The sequence below is a fragment of the Pseudomyrmex gracilis genome, unplaced genomic scaffold, assembly GCF_002006095.1.
Source record: "Pseudomyrmex gracilis isolate BER0280 unplaced genomic scaffold, ASM200609v1 scaffold_50, whole genome shotgun sequence".
NCBI classification, from domain to species: Eukaryota; Metazoa; Arthropoda; class Insecta; order Hymenoptera; family Formicidae; genus Pseudomyrmex; species Pseudomyrmex gracilis.
Genome location: NW_018020634.1, coordinates 350035 through 373980, shown reverse-complemented (window position 1 = coordinate 373980; position 23946 = coordinate 350035). Strand labels below are relative to the sequence as shown.

General features: G+C 48.4%; 2 protein-coding genes and 1 long non-coding RNA gene across 6 annotated transcripts in view; all 3 read left to right on the top strand.

The window, feature by feature from the left end:
• Positions 1–3894: 3894 nt before the first annotated feature.
• On the top strand, positions 3895–18156 carry LOC109853554. The gene is made up of 3 exons (XR_002250128.1): positions 3895–3931; positions 5399–5996; positions 17107–18156. It is a non-coding gene; the product is annotated as an uncharacterized LOC109853554 (long non-coding RNA).
• A 354-nt stretch (positions 18157–18510) lies between these two features.
• On the top strand, positions 18511–19762 carry LOC109853505 (hybrid signal transduction histidine kinase L-like). The gene is made up of 4 exons (XM_020425702.1): positions 18511–18522; positions 18829–19057; positions 19196–19706; positions 19753–19762. Exons 1-4 carry the CDS (start codon positions 18511–18513, stop codon positions 19760–19762), a joined length of 762 nt encoding a protein of 253 aa, XP_020281291.1.
• Positions 19763–19857: 95 nt separating this feature from the next.
• LOC109853565 (zinc finger protein squeeze-like) overlaps positions 19858–23946 on the top strand; it is a 75482-nt gene continuing 71393 nt past the window's right edge. For all 4 annotated transcript variants that reach the window (XM_020425796.1, XM_020425795.1, XM_020425794.1 and 1 more), the window contains exons 1-2: positions 19858–20391; positions 22257–22367. In XM_020425796.1, coding sequence (XP_020281385.1) covers positions 19918–20391; positions 22257–22367 — 585 coding nt within the window. In that variant the 5' untranslated portion in view covers positions 19858–19917. The remainder of the gene's footprint in view (positions 20392–22256; positions 22368–23946) is intronic.

Below are 23946 nucleotides of genomic sequence, written 5' to 3'. Positions count from 1 at the left end.
ATCCTTTGTTTTTACTAATTACCCAGGACATCAGCCATCGACCTCTCGCCCGCAACTCTGCTTCTCTATCTATCTATTTATCTCTGTCTCTCTCCCTCGCTCTTTCCTCCCGCTCGCAATCACGATTCCTCCGCCGATCATTAGGCGACTAGCCAAGAGGGTGTCCCCACGAACCCCCAAGTGAGAGGACGTTCTCGATCGTCTCTCGGGATTTGATCTCACTTACGGATGGATAAATCGATCCGTGTTGAAACGGACAAATAATAATAAGCATCGTTTAGGTCAATTTGAAAGTTATTTTTTATCTTGGCGTAAAAAATATATATATGTATATATATATTTTTATAAAATATATATATATATATATATATAATTAAAACTGTTCCACGGAAGATAAAACAGTCTTGATATTATACTTTTATTATGTAAACACACACAAAATATTAAGAAGTTTCTGCTAAATCAAAGATGATATTTTATTTTTCCCCATTGTGAGGAATAATCCGTGCGACAAGAAGGTATGATACGTCGACAAATCGAGAATCTAGCCGGAACAATGTCCAAGGGTCGTGACTATCCGATCGCGGTTGATGCTGCCGGTTGCAGCTGGCGCAGCAAAAAATGAGCCGTGATTGTTTTATCGCCCTTCGGGCCGCCCGATGGTCAACCAGTCTTTCTCCTCTCATTATTATGATTACACCGATGGGCGATGGGTTGGATACAAACGAGGGGCGGATAAAAGGTGGAAAAAACCTGGATTCATCCCCTTATCCGGAGTCAGCCGGTATCTACGTACCTGAGTCTTCGTTTCAGTTTTCGTGTCCTTCCACACCCCGATGAAGCGCGCGTCGCGGACGCAACGATACGGGCGACGAAATCCAATTTTTCTCTTTTATCGACCCTTCTCCTGAGCTACCCCTAGTAGCTGTTTCGAAAGAGAAGTAGCCCATACGATGCGCCACATGCCGTCGCCGTTGGCCGTCCGCGTATGCAAATTTCGTCGGCGCATTGTGTCTGCGGGCTGCCCCTTACTGTCCCTCTTTCCTCTCTTCCCCTCCTCTTTGCCCCGCGTCCACAAAAGATCCAGGTCAAACTTTCATCCGGTTAAGAATTTTTATTTTTCGATCGAGCGAAACAACAAAGCGGGTCACCCCGTGTTCCGAGCGAGGAAGAGGGGAACACGGAACGCGCGCGAGGTAAGAGAAGACAACCGGTGCACCTTTCGTGGTGCGCGTAACGGTCGGTCGTAGTGTCGCCCTAAGACAATCGATACAATTACGAGGAACCGTCGGAGACGTAGGGTAGAGGAAGGTCTTCTCGTCTGCGAGATCCCTCTTTTTCGGCCCGCGACCAACCCTTTCCCGCCGTGGTTTCCTCCCTTTGAGGCTGCGCCTTCCTGCTATTCGAAAGGAGCTATTCGTCGCGGAGATGGAAAAAAATAAATAAATAAATGCGTCAAGGATAATTTAACCTTGGGAGAGAAAATTATATACGCATTTATATTTTTATATTTCACTCTATCTACAATTCCGTTAAAATTTTATACTATATAATTCTGCCGATGTAGTCTCGAATAAAATTTGCAATTTTATGTTATCGGATATTCTGTCCGCGTAAGTTTCGCGTTGCGTTGGAAAATACGCGGCGCGACGAGCGAATTGAAAACAACGCGATCCGCTCTCTCGACACACAGATCGATCCCGGGTCCCCGCATCATATGCAACGAAATCATACCTCGACGCGTAGTCTGCAGGTCGTAATAAGATCCAGCCTCTCTATCGACGAAAGGCTCGCGCTAGGGAATGCCGCTGGAGAATTTCCAGAGGCGAGGCACGCCGACCTGGGGGTGGCCGAGCAACCCCCGTGGAAGCGCGATGGAGCGAGCTGCGGTCAACGCTAGGATTCGAAATACGATGGTGTACGTACTCGGTTACGTCGCGTACGCAATGCCGCTGTGTTAACCTTATTGTCACGGTGGTACCGAAGCATGTAAAGCCGCACGGACGCCTCCAAATTGTTATTGCATACGAGAGACGGAGACGGATCGAGTCGATCGACGTGCCAGACAAGTCAGACTTCTTCGGAGATTAAAAATTGCTCTCTTCTGACGTAACAATCCGACGATCATCTTAGAGTTCCCTAAGCTATTTAGTGAATATTCTATATATCACAAGCAAAAATTACTTATTAATAGTTTGCCTTTTTTTTTTAAATATTTTTATCTTCCTATTAATTTTGTGTATGGCGTATTTTTATAAATTAATGAAAAAACGAAAAAAATGCACTTTTCTCAACACTGTCTACAGTTCTTCTTCTTCTTCTTCATATACTAGTTATAAAGTACGATGGGATGTGCTGTGGTCAGTGTCACGATTTGAAATACACGATGAACGTGAACTCCATTCTGGCATGTATGCAACAACGGTGTGCTAACCTTACTGTCACGCCAGGGCCAAAGGGATGTAAAGCCACGATAACGCCTCCAAATCGTTATTGGGTAGCGACAGAGAAGCCACCCCTCATCGTTTACCAGCCGTTCTATGGCCCTTGGAATGGAGTGTTAGAGATATTGCGAGAGAAGCGGTCGGGGACTGCTATTTAACTATCATTAAATCGCATAAAACCTGTAATTGAACACTCGGGTGCGATCATCAAGAATCGAGCACCTTCTTTATGTCATCTCGTTGATTTCCCTGTCGAGAATTCCCATCGGTAACCGTCAGTAAACGAGAGATAGTCTCGAAAATGTGCACATCTCGAAAATATCGATCTCCTAGAGTGTCCGAAGTTGGCGTTGAATACCCGACTAACTAGCATCTCAACTCGAGAAGACGGCTTCCCCTTTAATAACAAGAAGTTCTTACAGCAAATTATCATCGGCCTACCACGGATATTTATCACGAGTAATTATCAAGAATTAAGATTGCTTTTGAAGTTAAAAAATTTAAAAAGATAACGACTTTAATTAGCAGTATAAACAAATCGCGGTCGGTTTGTTTCGTTCACGAGCTTCGCGGAATCTATTAAGTCTCATTATATCGTCAGGAAGGCCACCCCCTCTCGTCTATGAGCCATTAACGAGACGTGTGAGAGGAGGTGGGAGGCAAAAATTAGGCGCCAGTTCCCGCAACTAAATTACCCAAATCACATTCGCACCCCTTCAGCGTGCGATGTGTCAACGCGATCATTTTCGTAGCGACCGGCGCCGCCGCTGGCCATGAAAACTTATCCGGATCCGAGAGAGGAAAGCGGCGTTGGCTGGTTATCGTCATTACAAACGGTCTGCGCGACGTACATGGCGTCATCCACCTGACGCCTCGGTGCGCCTAGTCGCGCAGCGCGGCGCGCGCGCCGGGTTGGGCACGGCAGCGCGCAGAGCGCAGAGCGCACCACACACACAACGACATGGGAGCGCAGCGCATCGCACACAGCGCACATTGTTCGCAGGGACGCGGGGAGAACGAACGGGCGGGAAAGCGCGAGGAAGATGGCGAAAGAGAAAGACGCGCGTCCGACCGAACGTTCGGTTCGTGGTCCGAGCGAGCGGAAAGAGAAAGCGAGATGAAGCGCGCGCGTGCGAGAGAAAGGGGAAAGAGAGAGACGAGGGGGAGAGAGAGAGAGAGAGAGAGAGCGAGAAAGCGGGCGAATGTACGGACGGACGTACGAATGGACGGACGAACGGACGGATGGACGGGCGTGCGGGCGAACGTGCGAGAGCGCGAACGGTGACGGTGAGAGAGCGAGATAGAACGCGGGTGGAGGGCCAGCGCGCGTCCGAGAGAGGGTTGGTGGCTCGCTTCGGCACGGTTTAGGCGGCGGGCGGCGTGTGGTGCAATAGAGGCGGCAAGGAGGTGAGGTGGGGGTGCCCGGCACGGGGCCACGGCGCAGTTGCTACTCAGACACGGGGATGCTCGCAATGCCTCTATCAAAGGTTACCGAAATTCTACGGAAATATCCGCGAAAACGCGGCGGTTGTGCCGTAACGATTCCGTGGAGACGCGTGTCGCGATCGCGGAGGTGCTCGTATGCGAAAAACCGGATAATTATCGCGGAAATAGTCGCGCCGCGCGTACAAGTCGCGTGCACGGGAGAGAAAGGAGGGACCGGGAACGGCTTCGGGGGGTGACTTCTCGCGGGGCTTCTCTCGAGGTGGCGTAAGTTGTGCGTTTGGAGACGTAAGGAACTATCTGCGAAAGAGAGAAAGGGTGGAAGACTAAGGAGATCGCGGAGAGAGGATCAAGTCGAGTGAGCGCCGAGGGAAGAAGGAGAAGTCAGGAGCGAAGTCCTCCGCAAAGTCCTTTCTACCAAGATCGCCACCCCGCGACGTGCCAGCAGACACTGCCGACTCGCGAGGAGCACGTGGGGGAGAAAAGTCCGGGAAAGCACGAGGATGGAGAGAGCGCGGCTAGATAGAAAGAGGGAGAGGGAGAAGGACGTGAGACAGGGAGCTTACGAGAGTGCGAGAAGGACGGAGGCAGCGCGTCCCGACGCGTCTTACCACGACGCGCAAGGAGCGACGCCGCGCGCCTCTCTAGAAGGGGAAAGAGAGAAGGTGGAGGGGTAGGGCGAGGATGCGGCGGCGGGGGCGGCAAAGACGCTCATTCGTTCCTCGAGTCACGTGGCCCCTTCTTATACCGAAGGTTTTTCCTTTCGTCGCGCGGGAGATTCGAACGGACCTTAGACTGACGCCGACTTGGACTCGGGGGATGCCCCGAGGGTGGGTGCGACTATCGATGATGCCAGACACGCGATACCTTGCACAGATAAAGTACTCTTTTGAGCTTATTACATTCTTATTCCAACATCCAAGGTGATACTTGACTTAGAACTTCACTTCGCTAGTAGCGCAAGAGAGTATTAGCAATCCTTTCAGAAAGCTTATGTACAATAGAGAAAGAGAGAAGGAGAGTTTAAGCATTTGCATTCTATAGATTCTTTTTTGCTAAATTTCTTCGTGATTTTGAATTCAAATTTTTGCTATTTTATATTAGTATTATATTTGTACATTCCTAACTTAGAATGACTTACAATTAGTTAATATTAGACGGGAACTTGATTTGAACTGAAATTGTTACATTCGGCAACGCGATTTGTTCAACAATAAAAAAATATCATCTGTCATGATCGATACGCCTCCCTTCTCGTCGCACATTTCTCGGTCCCTCCGCAAACGTTTTACGAGACTCGTCAATTCCGTCGCATATCGTAACCGCAAACCGTTTTACGAAAACCGAAAATAAATAATAAATAACTGCGTTAAAAAACGGGGATAAATCGGTGGATCCATTCGCGGTGAATCATCGCGATAGGACCCACCGGGCGATCGCGCGGTTGTTCGACAGATCGATCGTAACGAGAATGTACGGGGGACGGCGCCCCCTTATCTTTTCTGTTTCAGACGCGTCGCACTGTGTTGTTATGTGTTGTCATAGTTATTTCATTGAAAAATTAATTTCACCGTTTCCGAAACACGCACCGATTTCTGTCTGTGAAACACAACGTCTGAACAACTCCTCTTAAGTTTTGCCGAAAGAACTTAAATAATTTAGAGAAGCTAAAACTCACTTTCGAGCGATCCTGATTTCGAAATTACGAGTAAGAAGACGACGATTAAGAAGAAAAAAGAGAAAATACAGAAAATCAAGAAAAATACGCGAAAAAGCACCAAAAAAAAGAGAAGAAACGAAATTGCAACAAAAGCATTGCCTTAAAGAAGCAGAGTACACCTACACTGTCGAAGAAACAAACGAGAGACACAGGGGGGGAAAGAAACAAACAAAAAATAACACTTTAGACGCCTACAAAGTAAATTGTAAAAAGATATGACTAAAGTATATTTTTAACAAGTTTTGAGAAACTTTAGATTTTAAACGTAAATTTAAAAAGCGAAAAATGAAAAAAAACGATAAAATTCTTAATAACTAAAAATGTGATCTAAAAGTCGTTGTTACCAAGAGAAGCCTTATGTCCTTGTTTCAGTTAGTTCGGTTCCAAACGTAAGTACCCCAAAATACAACTAAAAATATATATATATATATATACGTATCTATATATTACTTGCATGGTATGCATGTACAATAATTTTCTTTCTTTTTCTACGCGAAGTTTTGTTTCAAAGTGGGCGCTCGAGTAGAGAAAGACGCCATTGATGATCAGAGAAGCTACCGGCTCCGAAAGGGACCGGAAGATTCTCGTGAATCCTCATCCTGTGCGCGAGTCGCGTGAATCGATCGCGATTCGCGGGGAAAGGAGAGAATTCGCGCGACTTTCTGCTGCGAGAGCGGAAGATCCATCGTGCCGTTTAGGATCATAAACGGAACGATAAATCTTCGACGGCCGCCACTTAAACCCGCATTGTGCAAATAACATTATGTCCAAAGGCAACTGTTTTACAAGTTACTGAGTAATGACAGAGCTCGCGAACGGCACCACCTAACAACGGCCGCTATAAAACTTAGGCCGGTATAATACGTATACTTTCGCGCGGGCCGCGGCTTGTCTGCCGCAGCTCTTTCTCTCACTCCTTTCGAACGGTCATGGCTTATTACGGTAAAACAGTTAAACGCCAAAGTGTCCGTAATAATAGCGACTACCGTAATGACTACTGTTATTTGCTAGAGAATCGCCGTTTATGTGTATTACCATTGTAATTCGCGCGATTATTAAGTAGTCCGCAACGACTTGATGGCTAACCTGTCGTGGGACGTATCTCAAATAGACTCAAAACAAATTTCTCGCGGCAGTTAGAAAGTCAAGGAGGAGTCCCAAACCTTCGTCGTGACTGACCCTTTAGTCGATCGCTTCTGTTTGCGTATAATCTCTCTTACTAATTTGTATAAATAATGTCGAGCGCGCCCACATTTTCTGTTCCATAATTTGAAAAATTATAACTTGCTCCTATACAACTAACTTGACCTAACACAAATTATCTTCTCGCTTGAAAACCTTGTAAAAATTACATGTTGCTCAAAAGTCTAAGTTTGTATTTATCATAGCAATAGCTTTTTCTCGTTGAATTGATCGTTTTACGACGCCGAGTAGTGTAGATTTTTTTTATCTCGCTGAAAAAATCGGAGGAAAAATATGAAAAATGTCGAAAAAAAAGGGTGAGACTCGCGGGCGCGTCGAGACAAAGAACGCGCGATACGCGGAATCATTCCATTTCCCGAGTTCGATGACGCACCCCCGGGTCTGGTGCCAGGCCCGGGAGCTTCACCGATGATCGGGGACGATGAGGGGGAGGACTCGGGAGTGGTGGGCTCGGCAGCGGCGGTGCGGAGCTTCGATTTCAAATTTCCTATTTCCCGACGAGTTGGCCTGTGCTGAAAACGTAGCGTGCAACGTAACAACGCACACGCGAAAGAGCGAGAGAGAATCGCATATATTCTCGACACAAACCCGGGGGAGAAAGGGAAGAAAATGACGGTGGAACGCGACGGGACCGGGGGCGGTGGTGGCGGCGGCAGCGGCGCCACAGCGAAACACCGGCAACCCCGCTTTCGCCGAGTATTTTTTCGATGATTTTCGAGCGCGCGCGAACGAAGTCCCTCGTATGTGTGCGTGCGTTCCTCCGTATATATGCAAACGGTCCTATCATCCCCTTCGGCTGGGTCGTCGATGGTTGGCGTTGTTGCGCCGGGGATGCCATCGGAGGAAGAGCGGTAGCGAGGCGGGGGAGGGAACGATCGGTAGTCGGCGGCGGAAAGGCGTTAGGGTGCCCCTGAGTGGAAAGAGGAGGTTGGTGCAACGGGTGTCGGTGGTTGCATGAACCGCGGCGGATAGATAGAGAGCGAGGGCGAGAGCGCGAGGGAGACGCGCGGTGGTTAGCGTGCGAACGGAGATAGAACGGTCGTGAGATACGGCCGAGGGAACCGGGGGCGGCGGTGGGCCTGCATGCACTTTTTTTCCGCACCCCTCGTATTGATCCCGGAGTCATTCAAAATGGCGGCCGGGGCCGAGTCAGCCAATGACTGCCTGAATCGATGACTGCAGCGAGCCACCCCCGGACCGGCCAATGGGAGGCCAATGGGAGGCCGTCGCACGCCGTTCTCTGCGGGAACTACCACCCCGATATACGAGACACAGGCCTCCCACGTTGTGTATCCTGGTACACATACGTACATATACACGCACACACATAGTCCGGTCCTCGTGTGTGTGTGTGTAGCTGTTCGGTCCGCCGGGCAGAGCTCGTCGATGACCCGGGCGACGTCAATGATTTTCACGGAAAATTTTCCCCCCCAAAAATGGCAAAACTCGCCGTTCGTTCCTCCGGCCGGGTATCCCGAGCCGGAGCGCGCTGTCGCTTTGATTAACGGTCTTTCTATGTATATATTCCGTCGCTTTCACCCCTCCCCGATCATTCCCTCCCGTACTTTACGGCAAATATACGAGACAGAAAGTACTAACTGCGCGCGGTCAAAAATATTCACGATCATCGACCGGCGTCAGCCATCTTTCATGACTGGCTGGCGTTCGTCATCATCTCGGCTCCAGCCTCCGAAATAAACCAAATTCGTTCGTCACATTTATACAATTTCGGATTTTTCAACAAATCATTAAAAAATATATTGTTTCTCTCGATATTTTCAAGAGACGTGCATATAATGATATTTATTGTCGCGTATTTTTGCCACGAGTATTGTTGCATTGTTCGCGCGTCGCGAGATGTAAATTAAATTTTTTCAAATTCCTGCTTTATGCTTTTAATACAAGGGTAATTAAAAAGAGACGACGAGACGACGAATCTCCGCTAAATCCGTTTCCTGTTGCACGTTGTGATTTAATATAATTGCCGCATTTAAAAATTAAATCCTATTTGATTATAACGTCCTTGAATATTTTTTCGAGAAATATATGGAATATTTCCGGCGAGTGCGCATTCTACAGACTCCGGGAACTGCATGAAAAATTTGCATTTGTAGAAAGAATAAAGCGCGATGTATTTTTCCGACGATACGCAAGAGTCGCATCAATTTTTCTCAAAGCGATCGTTCGAAGTCACGACGCTATCTTCGTCACCTTGATCCTGGATCCGCGGCACGCTTATCTTATCACGCGACTCGCACGCAGACTCGGAAAATAACGATACGTAGCTATATTTGCGCGCAGATCAGCCATTCTTCACAACACCGTCCTCACGTTGGTCCAAGATGTGATCTCGAGAAAGGAGAAGGACCGAGGATCGATGTCTGTCTCTCTCTCTCTCTCTCTCTCTCTCTCTCTCTCTTGGGAGGATCTGAGTTTAAAATTTCAGGTCCACACCCGTCAAAATCGATCGATCCGCATCCGATCGCGGAATTCATTGCCGCACTTTGCGCATAGCGCGGGGCAAAGAGAATGTCGAAACTGCGCAAAGCACGAGGCACATCACGATTGCATCACGGAGTCGCAGTGTGTACGACGAGCTGCATTTACGTCTGTGTGTGCATATGTACTTAGATTGGCTCCTATTGACACAGCCGCAGACGACAGTGGTGGTACAGTCGGGAAAAATGCATGCGACGCGTTCCGCGGCTCGTGTCCGTGCTGTGAGATTCGACAATGCTCACGCACGCAAATATACACACTCACACACATGTATGTACGCACGCACGCACGCAAGCCTTTGATCTTTGTCGACGCGCATTTGACATCCCGAATTATCCGGAATCGCTATCGATTATCGACGGATCGGTGTTGTTGAAACACAACACCGCGTCACCGCCGCTTGCATATTCGAATTTCGACGAATCTACAATTCATTCTTTCCGCGCGCTTTTATCCTTTTCACACGGACAAATTATTCCCCCAACCGCGGATGCGGTCCGAAATAATTTGATTCATTACGCGCGTTTGCTGCGTTTGGTTATATTTAATGCGACGATGTACAGACCCGCGCGTATACGTATGCAGTGCTCGTCCCGGCGAGCGTTCTCATATTTAATGTAAATCAAATTTAGAACCGGAACAAAGTACACCGGTCAGCGGCGAGCCGATTCTACACGTTTGCTCGATTACTGTTAATTAGCAGTACGTCCAAATGGACTCTGAAAAATTCATGAGTGTCTCGCTGTGTTCCATGCCCAGTTTTCCGGATCGGTGACATTCCCGACTTCAACCTCCGTTCGACGTGAAACGCGAATTGAAAAACTGCTGACATACTTGAACGCGCACATTTTTCGCAAAAACAAACTATAGTTGTACACATTTTATTAAAATTTTGAATTAAAATATCGCGAGTAAATTGTGACACGAAATTTTTTCTACACAAACGTCAAATAGATTCAAATTCACTACTCTGCACGAAAAAATTTTACTCGTCGCTGAGGAACTTGTTCTCGTGTCGCTTGACAACGAGGGTAGAAAGAACGGCCGATGCACTTTCTGATGCAGCTGTACTAAGTGCACGATGGAATGGGTTTTTCTAGCGCGGGCAGTTTTTCTATTAAGCTTCATTTGTTTCTTTCATTGCGTAATGCGCCGGACGCGTCGCTCATTTCATCCTACTACCGACCCGGCTACTCCTACCGTTAGAATTCTTAATCCGGGCCGTCAGTTTCGATGGCTCGCGTGCTGCACGTTCCTACGATTCGCCGATTCGACGAATCGCGTCCGTCGCGACGATCTTAATCTCATTTCCCGCCGAATCAAGTGGTGCGTCTCTCGTATTGTGACGTATATTCTTTGGAACGATGTGATAACGCGCGTGAGGTGGTCGGGGATTGATGTTAATGTAACATATATTTCGGTGAGTTTCGTTCAACGCAAAAGAATTAAAAGTGCAGCTTGCGACGAAAAAATTGTGAACGTTTTTCTTTTATTTTGATTAAAATTTCAAATCTAAACTCACCGAAATTATATTAGCCTTATTATGTCAGATGACGATAACTTGTTACTCTTAAATTGCACATATAAATGATATAAAAATTATCTCTATCTCAAAAAACAAAACTTTAAAATAATTTGAGAAATCTTCTTTCTCTTTTTCTTTTTCTTTCTGTGTGTGAATTATTTTAAATAGTTTTTCAAAATTACATAAATTAAATTTTTATTTTGTAATGCTTAGATCTTTGTACGATAGTGTACATACATCATGAGATTGCATCTGTTCGCGTTTGTCGCTACAATTCGCCGCGATCGATATTCCGCCTAGGTTAGCACGGACAAAAACCTTAAAACGGCTCACCCTTTTCTCCACTCGTTCATTCCTTCGTTCCTTATTTCGCCACCAGGCGTCACCTCGCCACGGGGTGGCTCCGATTAAGGGTTGAAGCGAGGCTACTTCACACGAGCAGCAAACTAAATTTCAGCGCGAAGTGTATAAAGAAACGAACAAACCAAATTCTCTTTCTCTTCGATAAAATTTTTGATAAATATTATCTTTATCGTTAGTATTATCTTTTTTATTTATCTTATTATCAATAAAATTGATTCGGAAATTGTGATTAATAAAATTGCATCTTCGAGTTATCTAAGTAAATTCAAAAATTGTTCAAGAAGGAAATCGTTAAAATAGCGGTTTCTGCATTTTTATCGCGCGGCAGGAAATTTGAAAAGAGATAAGCGGTGACACGGGCCTAACAAATAATATTCCCGACGGCGTTTCTGCCATCTGATGACCACTTTGGTCGACGTGCGTTTTCGCGCACACACCCCCGCCACTGGCGTATACTCGCGAAGAAGAAGGCGGACAATTCAAAGTGGACGGGATCGGGCCCTAGAAGACAAATGTCTTCCTACGTAAAGGCGTACGCACTATCGAGGTAGCCGATCGGCTCGATTCAGAGAGCGTCGCGCGCTGCGCCGGCACAACTGGTCGTGTCAAGAGTATGCTGCAAGTGCACGTGCAACAACTCGTACGCAGCAAGTACCCGTCCGTATACGTCCGTTGGCCGGGTTCTTGAAGTCCAGCTGCCGATCGGGATCAAGGGGGAATCGGGATCGGGATTGAGATCTAAAACACGCCGTGTATACGCGCAAATACGTATGTACGTACATGCAGCGTGCAAGCGACGCATACACGCGTAAATATACGTGCGCGTGTATGCGTATTACCTGACAATCCACCCACCCCATCGGAGAGCGGAGGCTCGATTCTCACCTGTTTTTATCCTCGCGTATATACGCCGCGCCCGACCGCTTCATTTGTAATTTAAAGTGAGCCTCGATTGCCCAATGCGTTCTACGTACTTATTTTCGAAACACACTCGCGCGAGCGTACCGAATCCCACTCCACCCGCGCACGAACTGTGCCGAAAATTCTTATAGCACGGCGGCAGCCTGCCGCGAACGGAAGTTCTGATCGCGATCGCGCCCGGCCACTTTCGTGCCGGGAGACCCTCATGTCGGAAGTGCGTTACTTTCGTTCTGTGTTCATGTCTTCCGCCGGTGATGTTCAATCAACTGAATATTTCTGTGTTTAAGACTAAAGACGAAATCGCACGATTCGTAGATAGTAATTTAAAAAATCGATACAAAATGTATTACCTACTTGCATTTTTTATTAAATCTAAGATTCACGACAATTACGATAAAAAGATAATTAGTTTTTCTTTGTTGCATTATCATATGACTTAAAAGATATTATATCAAAACGTAATTATCAAAAATTTACATAGCTATCACATATTAAAGATTTTTATTAATGTTTGTTTTATTCTATTTAGTAAATGGCGTAATAGCTTCGTGAAGATATAACTATCAACGAAGACGACTATATTTCTCACATTAATAAATTTCGTCGGATATACTGAAACGGTCGGGTCGCGTAGGATATCTCTTTAAGAAGAGTGGGAGATGTATTTCGACGGTCCATCGCGTCGCCACAAAGAAAGTTATCGCGCGCGTGGCGTCACACGTGCGACAAAGGTCACTCGATTTTTCCACCATCGCCGGCCGGCCGACCTATTGGCTAACTTTTTTCACGCGATCCACCCTCGTCGCAGGCGCGTTGGAAGAGACGCGGATAGGGTGGACACGATGGGGGTGGGTGTGGGACGCGACCGGACGCGTCGCGGCGCTACGTGACGCTTCTTTCTTTGCTCCTTTCTTGTTCGCCGGTGCCGTTTCAATTGCCGAGGAAAAAGAGAGACGAAAAGAAAAAAGGACGGACGCGCTGTTGCGTCGTCTCGGACGAATCATAAGAGGCAGAGTGGAAGAAAAAAAGGGGTCGCGCTTCCCCACCCTCTGGACTCATACTTCCACGTGTACACCACGTGGAAAAAAGGACGAGGCCAGCGTAAAAAAGCGGCGCGTGGGGGTTGTCGCACTGGTGGGAGGGGGTTGCGAGTCGAGTCGGCCGAGAAAGGGAGAGAGAAAAGGATGTAGAAAAGAGTGCCGGGTGGCGTACGCGCGAGACTCAGCTAGGAAAACCGACGGCGGAGAGAAGGACAGACGAAAGAGCGAGCGTGGAGGGGAAAGACGTTAACAGAGAAGGGAGGAATAGGAGTCTAATGCGATGGTGGGGCAGGTACGTTAGATGAGAGCTCGGCAGGGAACAGGGATGGTAAAGAAGGGTAGGAAACGGGATGGTTTGGTTGTCTACTTCGGCGAGGAGGATGCGTAAGACAAGCAGGATGACCATCCCGACGATCCGCCAACGTGAAATAAGCATCAACGCGTCCACTGGAAAGTCGACGTCCTCTGCAAGGTCGATGATCCATGCTTAAATCGCGATTTGACTTACGAAACACGAAACGAAAGGCGAATTGTGGAAACGCAGGGTGACTCGGATATATTCGGATGTGTTTTCCCGATTGATTAATTCTTTGATTGATGAAACTCGGCGCGTTTCACCAAAGACAATCGCGCGCGAGCCGCCACGTAACTTGGGCCGATCCGTAAATACAGAGGGATAAAAAAGAAAACCTTGCCCCACTCCCCCACGATATAGTTAGTCACGCGTGCGTTGCCATACGGGACACGAGGGAGGAGGCCATTTTTATACGACGGTTCCCCTTCTTTTTATTCCTAGTATACCTCAGACTGTTACACCCCCTTACACAGAAGCTCCCTACAACTTTTCGGTCAGTCGAATATTCCGTTTCGTGACGTTCGCATGTCTCACCGGAACTTATATAGATATATATATATACATATATATATCTTGCTCTTAAACTAGAATTCTTGAGTGGGAGTATCGCAAAAAGAGAGGAGTTGAAGTGAGTTTGCGCGACAAGGATGATTCGCGGCGAGCGAGCGAAAAGTTTTCAAGGACGAGCTCTTACCGAAAAGAGCCAACGGTCCGAGAGCTCGTACTGACCCCGCGTATTTACGTGCGTCGGAACGTAACCGCGGAGCGCGTAAGACAGCGATCGCGAGATAGACAAAGACAGATAATCGGTTCTTACGAACCCCTTTCGTTCTCTCCTCGCCGGGAGGGTTTTCTTGGCCGGGCGAAACGGAGACGGAGAGCGCGCGGCCCCACTCTCTTTCTCTCACCCCTTACGACGCTTTACCCCCGGTGCGAGGCGTCGGCGGAGTCGGTGGCGGAGAATCCCCCACCCACCCATCTCGGCGCGGGGTGAAGAGAGAGACGAGTTTGAGGAAAAGGGGGAGATAGAGCGCGCGCCTCGCCGACGTGTCTGGTGGGGGCAAAGGAAAAGAGGGGTGGCTTGAAAACTCCTGTCCTACGGCGTCCTCAGTTTTTCGTCCTGCCGGAGGTAGATTTTCGTCGTGGGTGGACGCGGCCGGGGTCACGAGTCGGTCCACGGCCACCTGGGCCCGCGCCCGGGTCCGTCGGACCCGCGTACGACGTCGCCTCGGTAAGAAACGGCTTACGGCGAAGGCGCCTCGAGGTGGCCAGAAATTTCGCGGCCGCGCACCACCTAAGACAACGCCCCTACCCGAACACGCGTTCTTTAAGGCACGAGGGGGTGGCTTTTAGTCAGACGCACGCGGTCTGAGAAGCGCGCCACCACCGGCCCCCGACGGAGAAGGACTTAGCGTTTCTCGCGAGCCGCAGACCCGAGTCAGTTTCGGTTCCTCCTCCGTCAAGGACTCGAACGCGGAAGAGGAGAGAGCTTTTTCCCCCGTCGTACGTCGCCGTCGTAGTCATCGTCGTCTTCGTCGTCGCGAGTCGTCGTCGTCGTCGTTACCGCCGTCGTCCTTCGAAGAGGAAGAACAGTGTCTTGGCTGATACCGTGCACGAAGGTCGCGAGCAGCTAAGAGCCGAGGTGCAGCGATCATATTACGCGTATTACCGATCATCGTCGACCGCCGCCGCTCTGCCCACTTGCCGTCCGCACTTGAATATATCTCCAGTAAGGAATCCTCCAGTAAGGATTCTTTTTCTATCGTGACACAGCCTGTTTCGTCGATCTTGTGTCTTAAAAGTTTTATGTGAACGTACGACTTTGCGCGTGTACGTACTACCCGTGTACATACTGATTCGCCGCGCGCCTGTTGTTTTCTTCTTTTTCTTCTTATTTTAGTCAATTTTCCCCACTTTCGGCCCAGATCACCACTGACCCTCCCCCTCCTATTCGCAGTTCCGAATCCTGACATGCCCGGTACGTCATCGTCGCCGTCTCGACAGTGTTTCGTTGCGATCGCACACACCTCGATCTCGTCTTGAATCACCGGGGTGATATCATGTGCTTCGGTAAGACCGCGGGAAAACTCAGGAGATGAAAACGGAGATAAAAAGAGGATGAAAAGAAAAGTATCTTTTCCCGATCGCTTCTTCGCAACTTGTCGAACTCGCGAAGAGTCGTCACGCGAGCAATCTTGATTTCTTGTGGATTGCGGAATTACAAGTGAACGCTAAACGTGACGAATCGTTATGTCGCCACTAATCGAGTTAGCAATTATGCGAATATTCGTGCGTGATCATTCCGAATCGTTAATTCAGCAGGCAGGCGACAATGTTCGTCACGTCACGTAAGCCTGACGCACATGTCGCAACAAATTATTCGGTACTACAGTGACATCGTGTCAGCCCCCTCTTCATTGTTTAGTGACAGATCCGCGAAAAAGTCCGACCGCGTGTTAGAAAATAATTGGACGAAGTAGTGCCGCAAACGCATTTTCAATCTCGCGTACAAAAACAATAATTTTTCAGATATCTGATCGCAAAAGCAATTTTGTTCGTGTAAATGGCAGTGCACAGTGGAACATCGCGTTTTCCCTCCCAGTGATGTTATTGACACATAAATTGCACTTTATGTTACGTTTCTCTGACAATACTCAGTGTTCTTGCTGTTAATGTTTGCCATATTCACTGTGTTTGGATTTTATGTTTATTTGTGTATTATGTATTTTTTATACATTAACATTTCACTATTATTTCTAAATACCTATTTGATTTTTATCGATATATTTCAATTTTTCACACTTTTCCCTACGTCTTTTCCTGTATTTTTTTACGCGTTTGACGTTACTTCCTGATTTCATGTCAGTGGTGATTATCACCGTGCGACGGCAAAAGACATTTGCGCTATCGATCAATTTTCCTAAAACGCGAATTAATCTAAAAAAATTCAAGTCGACGAGAGCTATTGCGTAGCATAAAGGAGAGCGTGAATTTGTGTAATGTTAAATTATCGACACAAGAGCTGGATGTGTCAACTGGACAAAATTTACCGTGCCGCGTAATTAGTGCGTGCTTCTGACAGTGCTGGTTGAAATTATTGTTTGTGTCGCGTCCGGAAGTGTAACCCTTCATAAACGTCAGTCGAAAGAGAGTTGCGTTTAACGTTACACGCCATAAGATCGTAAAACCTTTGAAGTTGTAACGTCTCTTCCCTATTTATTAGAATTTTTTTTCAATTTGCGATTCTCTTCTTTTATCACGTCATCGCGTTGATTCGGCATTCTTTGTTATTTTTTCCGTGACAGCTGATTTTAAACAGTGTCAACTGACAGAAACCGTGTTTTTAAATGCCGTCGTCGTTCTCGCGTAACGTGTCTGATTGACAATATTGCCGTGATGTGAATTTTGTGACAGATTTGAAAAATTTCTTAAGAGAAATATTTAGATATATTTTTATCAACAAATTTTCGCGAACAATCACTTGTGAAACAGTTGTCTAAGTGACGAGAGATAATCGTGTTGATGTAACGAACGTAAGTTGCGTGTGAACGGCGAATAACGCAAAAAATGTATTCTCTTTTTCTGGATTGCAGCTTCGAGCGGGAGACGCGTTGCAGCGAGAGATTCCCGCGCAGGAGAGGAAGACTGGACAAAGCGGAAGAAGCAGAATAAGACGAGCAAAGCAGAAGCGGAGGAGCAGAAGAACGCAAGAAGATCGAGAGCCGAACGAGTAAAAGCGGGGTTGCAAAGAAGAAAGTGATTAGCGAGTTGATCGCGCGAAAGACATCGAGAAGGAAAAGATCAAGAGCAGTTACGGAAGCGCAAAGATACGGAAGAAGAAGATCGAGAGGAAGAAAGAAAAGAGCGAGTATCGGTAAAAAGCTCGAACAGCGAGAACCCCGCGTTGCATACATATATATTTCAGTGTGTTCAAAAACGAGTGTACCTAAGTGCAATATTAATTAAACCTAAACGATAATAAGAAGCAACCACAACTACCATCGACGATATCGGTAACGACGAGCGGTGATCGATAATCGAATAGAATTCCTTTTAAAGAGTTAAAACGCTAGAGTCGCATTTCGAGGAGGAGTCATCGACGGACGCGACGAATCCGCTTTGGAAGAAGAGAATCGGAGGAAGTAGGCGGAAGCAGAAACGGAGTGACGGAAATCCCGGAAATAAACGCTCTCGTCCCGCTTAAAAAGAAATCACACACCGACTCAAAGACGCGCGCGGCAGCGGACACCAACTTTATCTCGAAGCTGTTCCGAGCGCGTTTTCACACATCACGCACCACACACAACACGCACGCACATTCAACATAACGGGGCTAAAATACTCAGGGCAAAACGGGACGAGCGATAATCATCCGCGAGTGCGATTTCTCACCCCGAAGAGGAGCGAAAGCCCTTCCGACCGATATCCGATTCGCGTCCGCGTGGACTATCCTTCTCGTTCACACCGTCCGGGCTGGGCAATCCTGAATTTTAACCTGAACTTAAGTGTACGATAGAGTTTAAGTTTAGATAGACGAAGGAAAATAGATCGTTCTCCTATTTGCTGGAGGACGTTCGCTCGCGCGCGCAACAACTCACGTGAAGCACACGCATAAAAGCCACACCACACGTGTAATAACCACACATCACACACACACACACATACACACACACACACACACGCACACGCTACACACAGAGGAAGGGGAAAGAAGAAAAAAAGACGAGAAAGAAGAAAAGAAGAAAGAAGAGAGAAGAAAAACAGGACCATCGAACAAACCGTGTAAACGCGAACGAACGTATATACGACGCAACAACGATCTGCGTACATCACGATAAAAACAAAAAAAAAAAACGCATTACGAGCGTAAAATCATCGATTGGCGGTGCACCCGTGAGAAGCATCGCGACTGACAAATAAGGGGAAGCGCGATAGAGAAGAAAAGATCTGGGAGAGGACCCGGAAGAGGGAGTGAAGAAATCATAAGAGGAAGTTTGATGAGCCAGGCGGTAGGTAGCAGAGCCGGGAAGTCGCAGCAGGTGGCGAGTAACTGACGTTGCCCGCCGCCCACGTCGAAGCTCGGCACGGCGCGAGGATCGTTATCGTTACGACGATCCCGTGGCTGAAAGCAGCGGCCGAGCGAGGAGAAAGATAGGAAGGAACGGCGGCGAGCGCAGAGGTGTGCCGGCCGTCGAGCTGCTTACCGGAAGGGGTGCGAAAAAGCGGGCAAGCTGCGCCGGAAGGGGGTAGCCCGGGCTTCTCGCGAAGGCCTCAAAATTTCGGACGCGACGGCGGCCCTGGACCTGCGTGCCCAGACGCAAGCCCAACCAGACTTCGGCCAATTAGACCACCAGCAGCCGCAGCATCACCATCAACAGCAGCCGCCGCAGCAGCAACAGCAACAACCGCAACAACAACAGCAGCCGCAACATCCGCAGCAGCAACAGAACCAAAATCCAGAGTCGCGTACCCACCATCACTTGCAGCAACAGCATCATCATCAACATCATCCAGGAAATCATCTCCACTCTGGCGATTCGGGGGGTGGGATAGGAGGAGGAGGAGGAGGAGGCGGCGGCGGCGGTGGTGGCGGTGGCGGCGGAAGTGGCGGTGGCGGAGCTGGCGGCGGCGGCGCCGGAAGCGCCGGTGGCGTTGCTGTTGTTGCTGGTGGAGGACCGCCAGGATCCGAGTCGGACCGATCCACGAGGATTCACGACGAGGAGGAAGAGGATATTACCGAACGTGAGGACGAGGAAGAGGACGAGGATCCCTGTAGTTCGCCGGAGCCCGACCTTGAAAACGAGACCGAACCCATGGAGATCCAGGCTTCGGCTGTTACCGCAGCCGCGAATCTACACGCGCTGCGCCAGCATGTATTCAAAATGTCGGACTACTGGCAGCAACCTCAGCGTGGTCCGCCTCAACATTCGCCCGGAATACAGCACAGTCCTATCTCAAATTCGACGCAGCAACATCAGCAGCAGGTCCAGCAAATGCACAGTCCGCTCGGTCAGCAGCAGCAGCAGCAGCAGCAACAACAGCAGCAGCAGCAGCAGACCGCGGTGTCGCAGGTGCAACAGAGTGCGAACGCGACTCTCGGTCAAACCGCGAGCCCACAACAGCAGATGCAGCAGCAGCAGCAACAACAGCACGCGCTGTCGATGAACCAGACCAATCAGGGCCCGCAGCATCAGTCTTCCCCCGCACCGACGACCCCGTCGCCGCAAGCGGACCATCAGAGCGCCATAGCCTCCAGCATGGCCCAGAGTTTGCACAGTTTGGCGCAAGCACAGCAGACCATGTCGCAAGCGTCGAGCCCGTCGCTCGCGGTCCAGGCCGTCCAGGCGGCTCAGGCGCTCAATCAGAATCTGGGCCAGGCGCTCACTCAGGCGCTCACGCAGAACATGCAACAGAACCTCGGACAGACTCTGCAACACAATCTCGCGCAAAGTCTGACGCCGAATCTGTCGCCGCAGCAGCAGCAACAACTGTTGAATCAACCGCAGAATCTGAGCCAGGCCAGTCAGAGCCTGCAGCAGAACATCCAAAGCCAGGCGCAGAATCTGTCTCAAACGCTGCAGCAGCAGGCACAGAATCTTACGCAAAACCTCGGCCAGGCGCTTAACCAACAGGCGCTGCAACAACAAGCGCAGAATCTCACGCAGAATCTGCAGCAGCAGGCGCAAAATCTCACGCAGAACCTTCAACAGCAAGCACTCAATATGGCTGGGACCATCGCGCAGAACGGCGGTCTCGCCGGTATGAACATGTCGGGCAATCAGCAGCAGAACTCGCAGAATTCGATGCTGAGCCCGGGCGCGACCAGTCAGGACTCCCACGACGCCACGCTCACGGAGAAGCTCGTCAACGAGCTGCAGGTGAGAAGCCGCGGAGCAAGAACCGAACGGCGGGATTCTCTCTCTGAGTTTTGCGCGTTCGTTTGCGAACCGCAAAAACTTGGAGAGTCTCCTCCGGTTGCACACGCACACAAACACGCATATATTCATAGACACATATTATTGCGGCGCGTCTCTTTTTCTATTATTTTCCGCTCGCGTAAATGCACTCTTCGTGCGCGCGCGCGAGAGAGAGAAAGAGAGAAAAAGAGAAATGGACGAGTCGCGAACGTATCCACGCTGCGAAGAGAGCAGTGATAAATAAGTAGGGCGAGGCGACCGCGATAAAAATATATAACGCACCGATAAATAGGGTCATTCACTCACGCAGGCCGCCAGACGCCGGACAATACTTTCGAGCGAGGTTTCTCCTCGCGGGGAAAAATATTTATTCAACGACGCGCTGTTGACGACTCTGTGTCGACGAGACCCTAAGTATCGCGAGATATCGCGGTTCCTTCTGCGTGTCAGTGTCGTCTCTCGTGCGTAAATATGCGCGCTTTTATGAATGCCTCTCGCGATACATCTCGTCATTTCTCTCACGTAAGAATCGGCCAGTAAATATATAACGTTACTTATACGTCATTTTCGTAAACAAATTTCGTATCGAGCGTTACTTTCAATTTCACGTCAAGTAACGTCGACTCGCAAATATAACATTCGTTCACGGAAAACTAGAGAAATATCCGAGTTGAGCCGGAAAAACAAGCGCGATGGCTTTTACGTTAATCTAACGTCGTCTTTAGCGTTACGGAATCACATGTCATCGACAATTTCGTCGATTTGATTCCGCGACTGTAGCCAGATACGCTGACCACGGTTTGCAAACACATACAGACACACATGCGTGCGCACACATCCACATCAGCTGGGTACGTTGACTTAGCACATCGTAGTGACTTACACGCGTACTCGTATACATGAAAGAGAGAGAAAGAGAGAGAGAGAGAGAGAGAGAACGTGTACATGCGTGTGCGATTGAGTCAGAGTGAGTGGGAGAGAAAGCGTGAGAGAGAGAAAGAGAGAGAGACAGAGAGAGTAAGAGAGCGAGAGTGAGAGAGCGAGAGCGGGAGAGCACGCACACGTCAAAGTAGCAATGCAGTCCGCAAATGCGAACGCGGCCCACGCACACCAATGCGGGGAGATGCAGATACGTCGTCTCTCGGGGTTCTTGACCCGCGCAACACAGATAATACCATACGCATACGTCATACGGTACGCCGGGAAGATGTTACCAAGAAAATATCGCGTCGTGTTTCTGCGTCGGCATGGGCCGCGGAGTCTCGATACCATGAGAAAACGAGCGAGCGAGAGAGTGAGTGAGTGAGAGAGTGAGTGAGTGAGTGAGTGAGTGAGTGAGTGAGTGAGTGAGTGAGTGAGTGAGTGAGTGAATGAGAGAGAGAGAGAATGAGAGAGACGAAAACTCACACCACGCGTATCTCCTGACAGATAGCGGAACCGTAAGATCGCGTTAACGAGCATCGGCGATCCGTAATTAGCAAGAGACAGTAAATGTCGTCTGTTTTCATCATCTCGCGAATATGTACACTAGATTTGAAACAGCGTATCAGTATTATCGTAAAGAATTTTTATTCGTATTTTTTAATAATCGTTCTGCAAGTATCGATAGTAATTTATACTCAATCGTCTTAAAAAAAATTTCTTATTTTGTTATGCCGTTTTTTCGACACTTATCATCGTCGAAACGAAAGAGATCGCTCTTTCTTCCCGAAAGATCCAAAGTAGTTCTGCGAAAAACAGAAGTTTTGTAATAGAGACGGTTAGTAACGCCACGAGGACGATGAGGATCGGGGACTAACATGAGCTATCCTATCTTGCTTGAATAGTCTCGTGCTTCTGCAGCGGGGCTTGGAGGTGCAGTAGGTGCCGGCGGTGGTGGAGGAATGGGCAACATCAGCGAACGCACCCTCGAGGAATGCTGGTCCACCCTGCAGCGAGTGAGTTGAACACTCAGCCCGTTCAAAAAACAATTCATTTTATTATTACCGCCTTTGCCCAAAGCGCCTTGTCTCACACACGCACCTTATAAGTTTATTGAGCTTTTTTTTCAATCGATATCATCGACAGCCGAGATTTCTCGATTTTATTTTAGTTGTTATTATTATTTCATATCCTGCACGTATACGTCGCAGAAACGCATTGTCCCGTTCGTTGACAGCACAATTTTTCGTTTGTCGACACACTCTCAGCGCGATTCAATTCGTTGTTATTTTGCCTCGCATTAATTTCGCTTCCGTGCGAAAATCACTCGGCATTTTGTCTGTGTTGCATTCCCGTTCGCTTTGCTCACTCATTACATGTTATACTTGGTTATTTTTATGCTGCGTTAATTTTTTTTTTTTTTTTTTTTGTCTCTACCTGCTGTGGCATGTGTCGTTCTTTTGTGTATCGCCGTTTCGTTTTTTTATATCTCGTCGGCTGAATGTGTCGCCTTGTTTCTGTGCATTGTGAAATAGTCTTTTACTTATACTCATAACTGACCGCCAGCGGCGGTTCGAACGATCCTCGTTCTCGCTCGCGCTCGTACCTTAACGAGCTCGTACCTTAACGGCCGCGCCGTTGCAGTACACTAAAGATTTAACGAATGTCGCGCAATTTGCGCGGCAAAATGCACGTTGTCGTTTAGCAAGCGATCTTTTGTGTAACAAATGTGACGACGAAACAGCGAGGCCTTCCAAACGATTGATTACAATTGCGTTTTCCGCGCGTCTTATCAAACTCCGCGTCTCGCGCGATTTTGCGCCAACATCGCGAGCAGCACAATAAATAGGAAGTGCCGGAAGAGTACCGGAAAAGAAAGCGGCACTAACGAGCTCCGAATTACGTTAAACTGTCGTCCGACGAATAAGGAGCGGGAGAAGGTCTCGGCACGAAGAAAAAGAGGAATAGCGCGGTAAAAAGGTAGAATACTCGCCAACCCCCTGCGACGAAACTTTAAAATTCTCATCCTCCCGCGACGAAACAACAATTTGTTTCGTTAAGTAGCCACAGCGCTCTTTTGTTTTTGCGGCTTCTTTTATTTTCGCGGCGATATAGCGTCAGAGTGACGGCAGAAAAGGTAACAGGAGGCGGAAGGGGGTGGTGAGCGAGGAGGAATGGGTTGCTCGGGCACTCGTCCTCCTGCCGTGTTCTACCTCGTCCTTCCTTTTCTTCCATCGCCACCTTAAAAGCTACGCCGCGCGCGAGAAGCGAAACTTTCGGAAAATCGCAAAAACGTCGGACGATGGTGAAGTTTCCACGTTTCCCCGAGATTTAATTAAAACATTCGCCGCCTTTGTGCCGTCCCCACGCGTTCTCTTCGTGGACCACCGAGCCGTCAAAGCGAGCCATCGTTCTCTCGTTCTGTCTCACGTGACAAAAACTGATACATACTTTTGTGTCACAATTGAATCTTGAGCTTTATTCCTTAACGTTCACTGATAATTTGCCACGCAGATTTTTTTTTTATCACTTGTTGCTGGCACGTATTAATAATTCAAAACTAGTGAAACAGGTTACCGGAACATGTTACAAAAA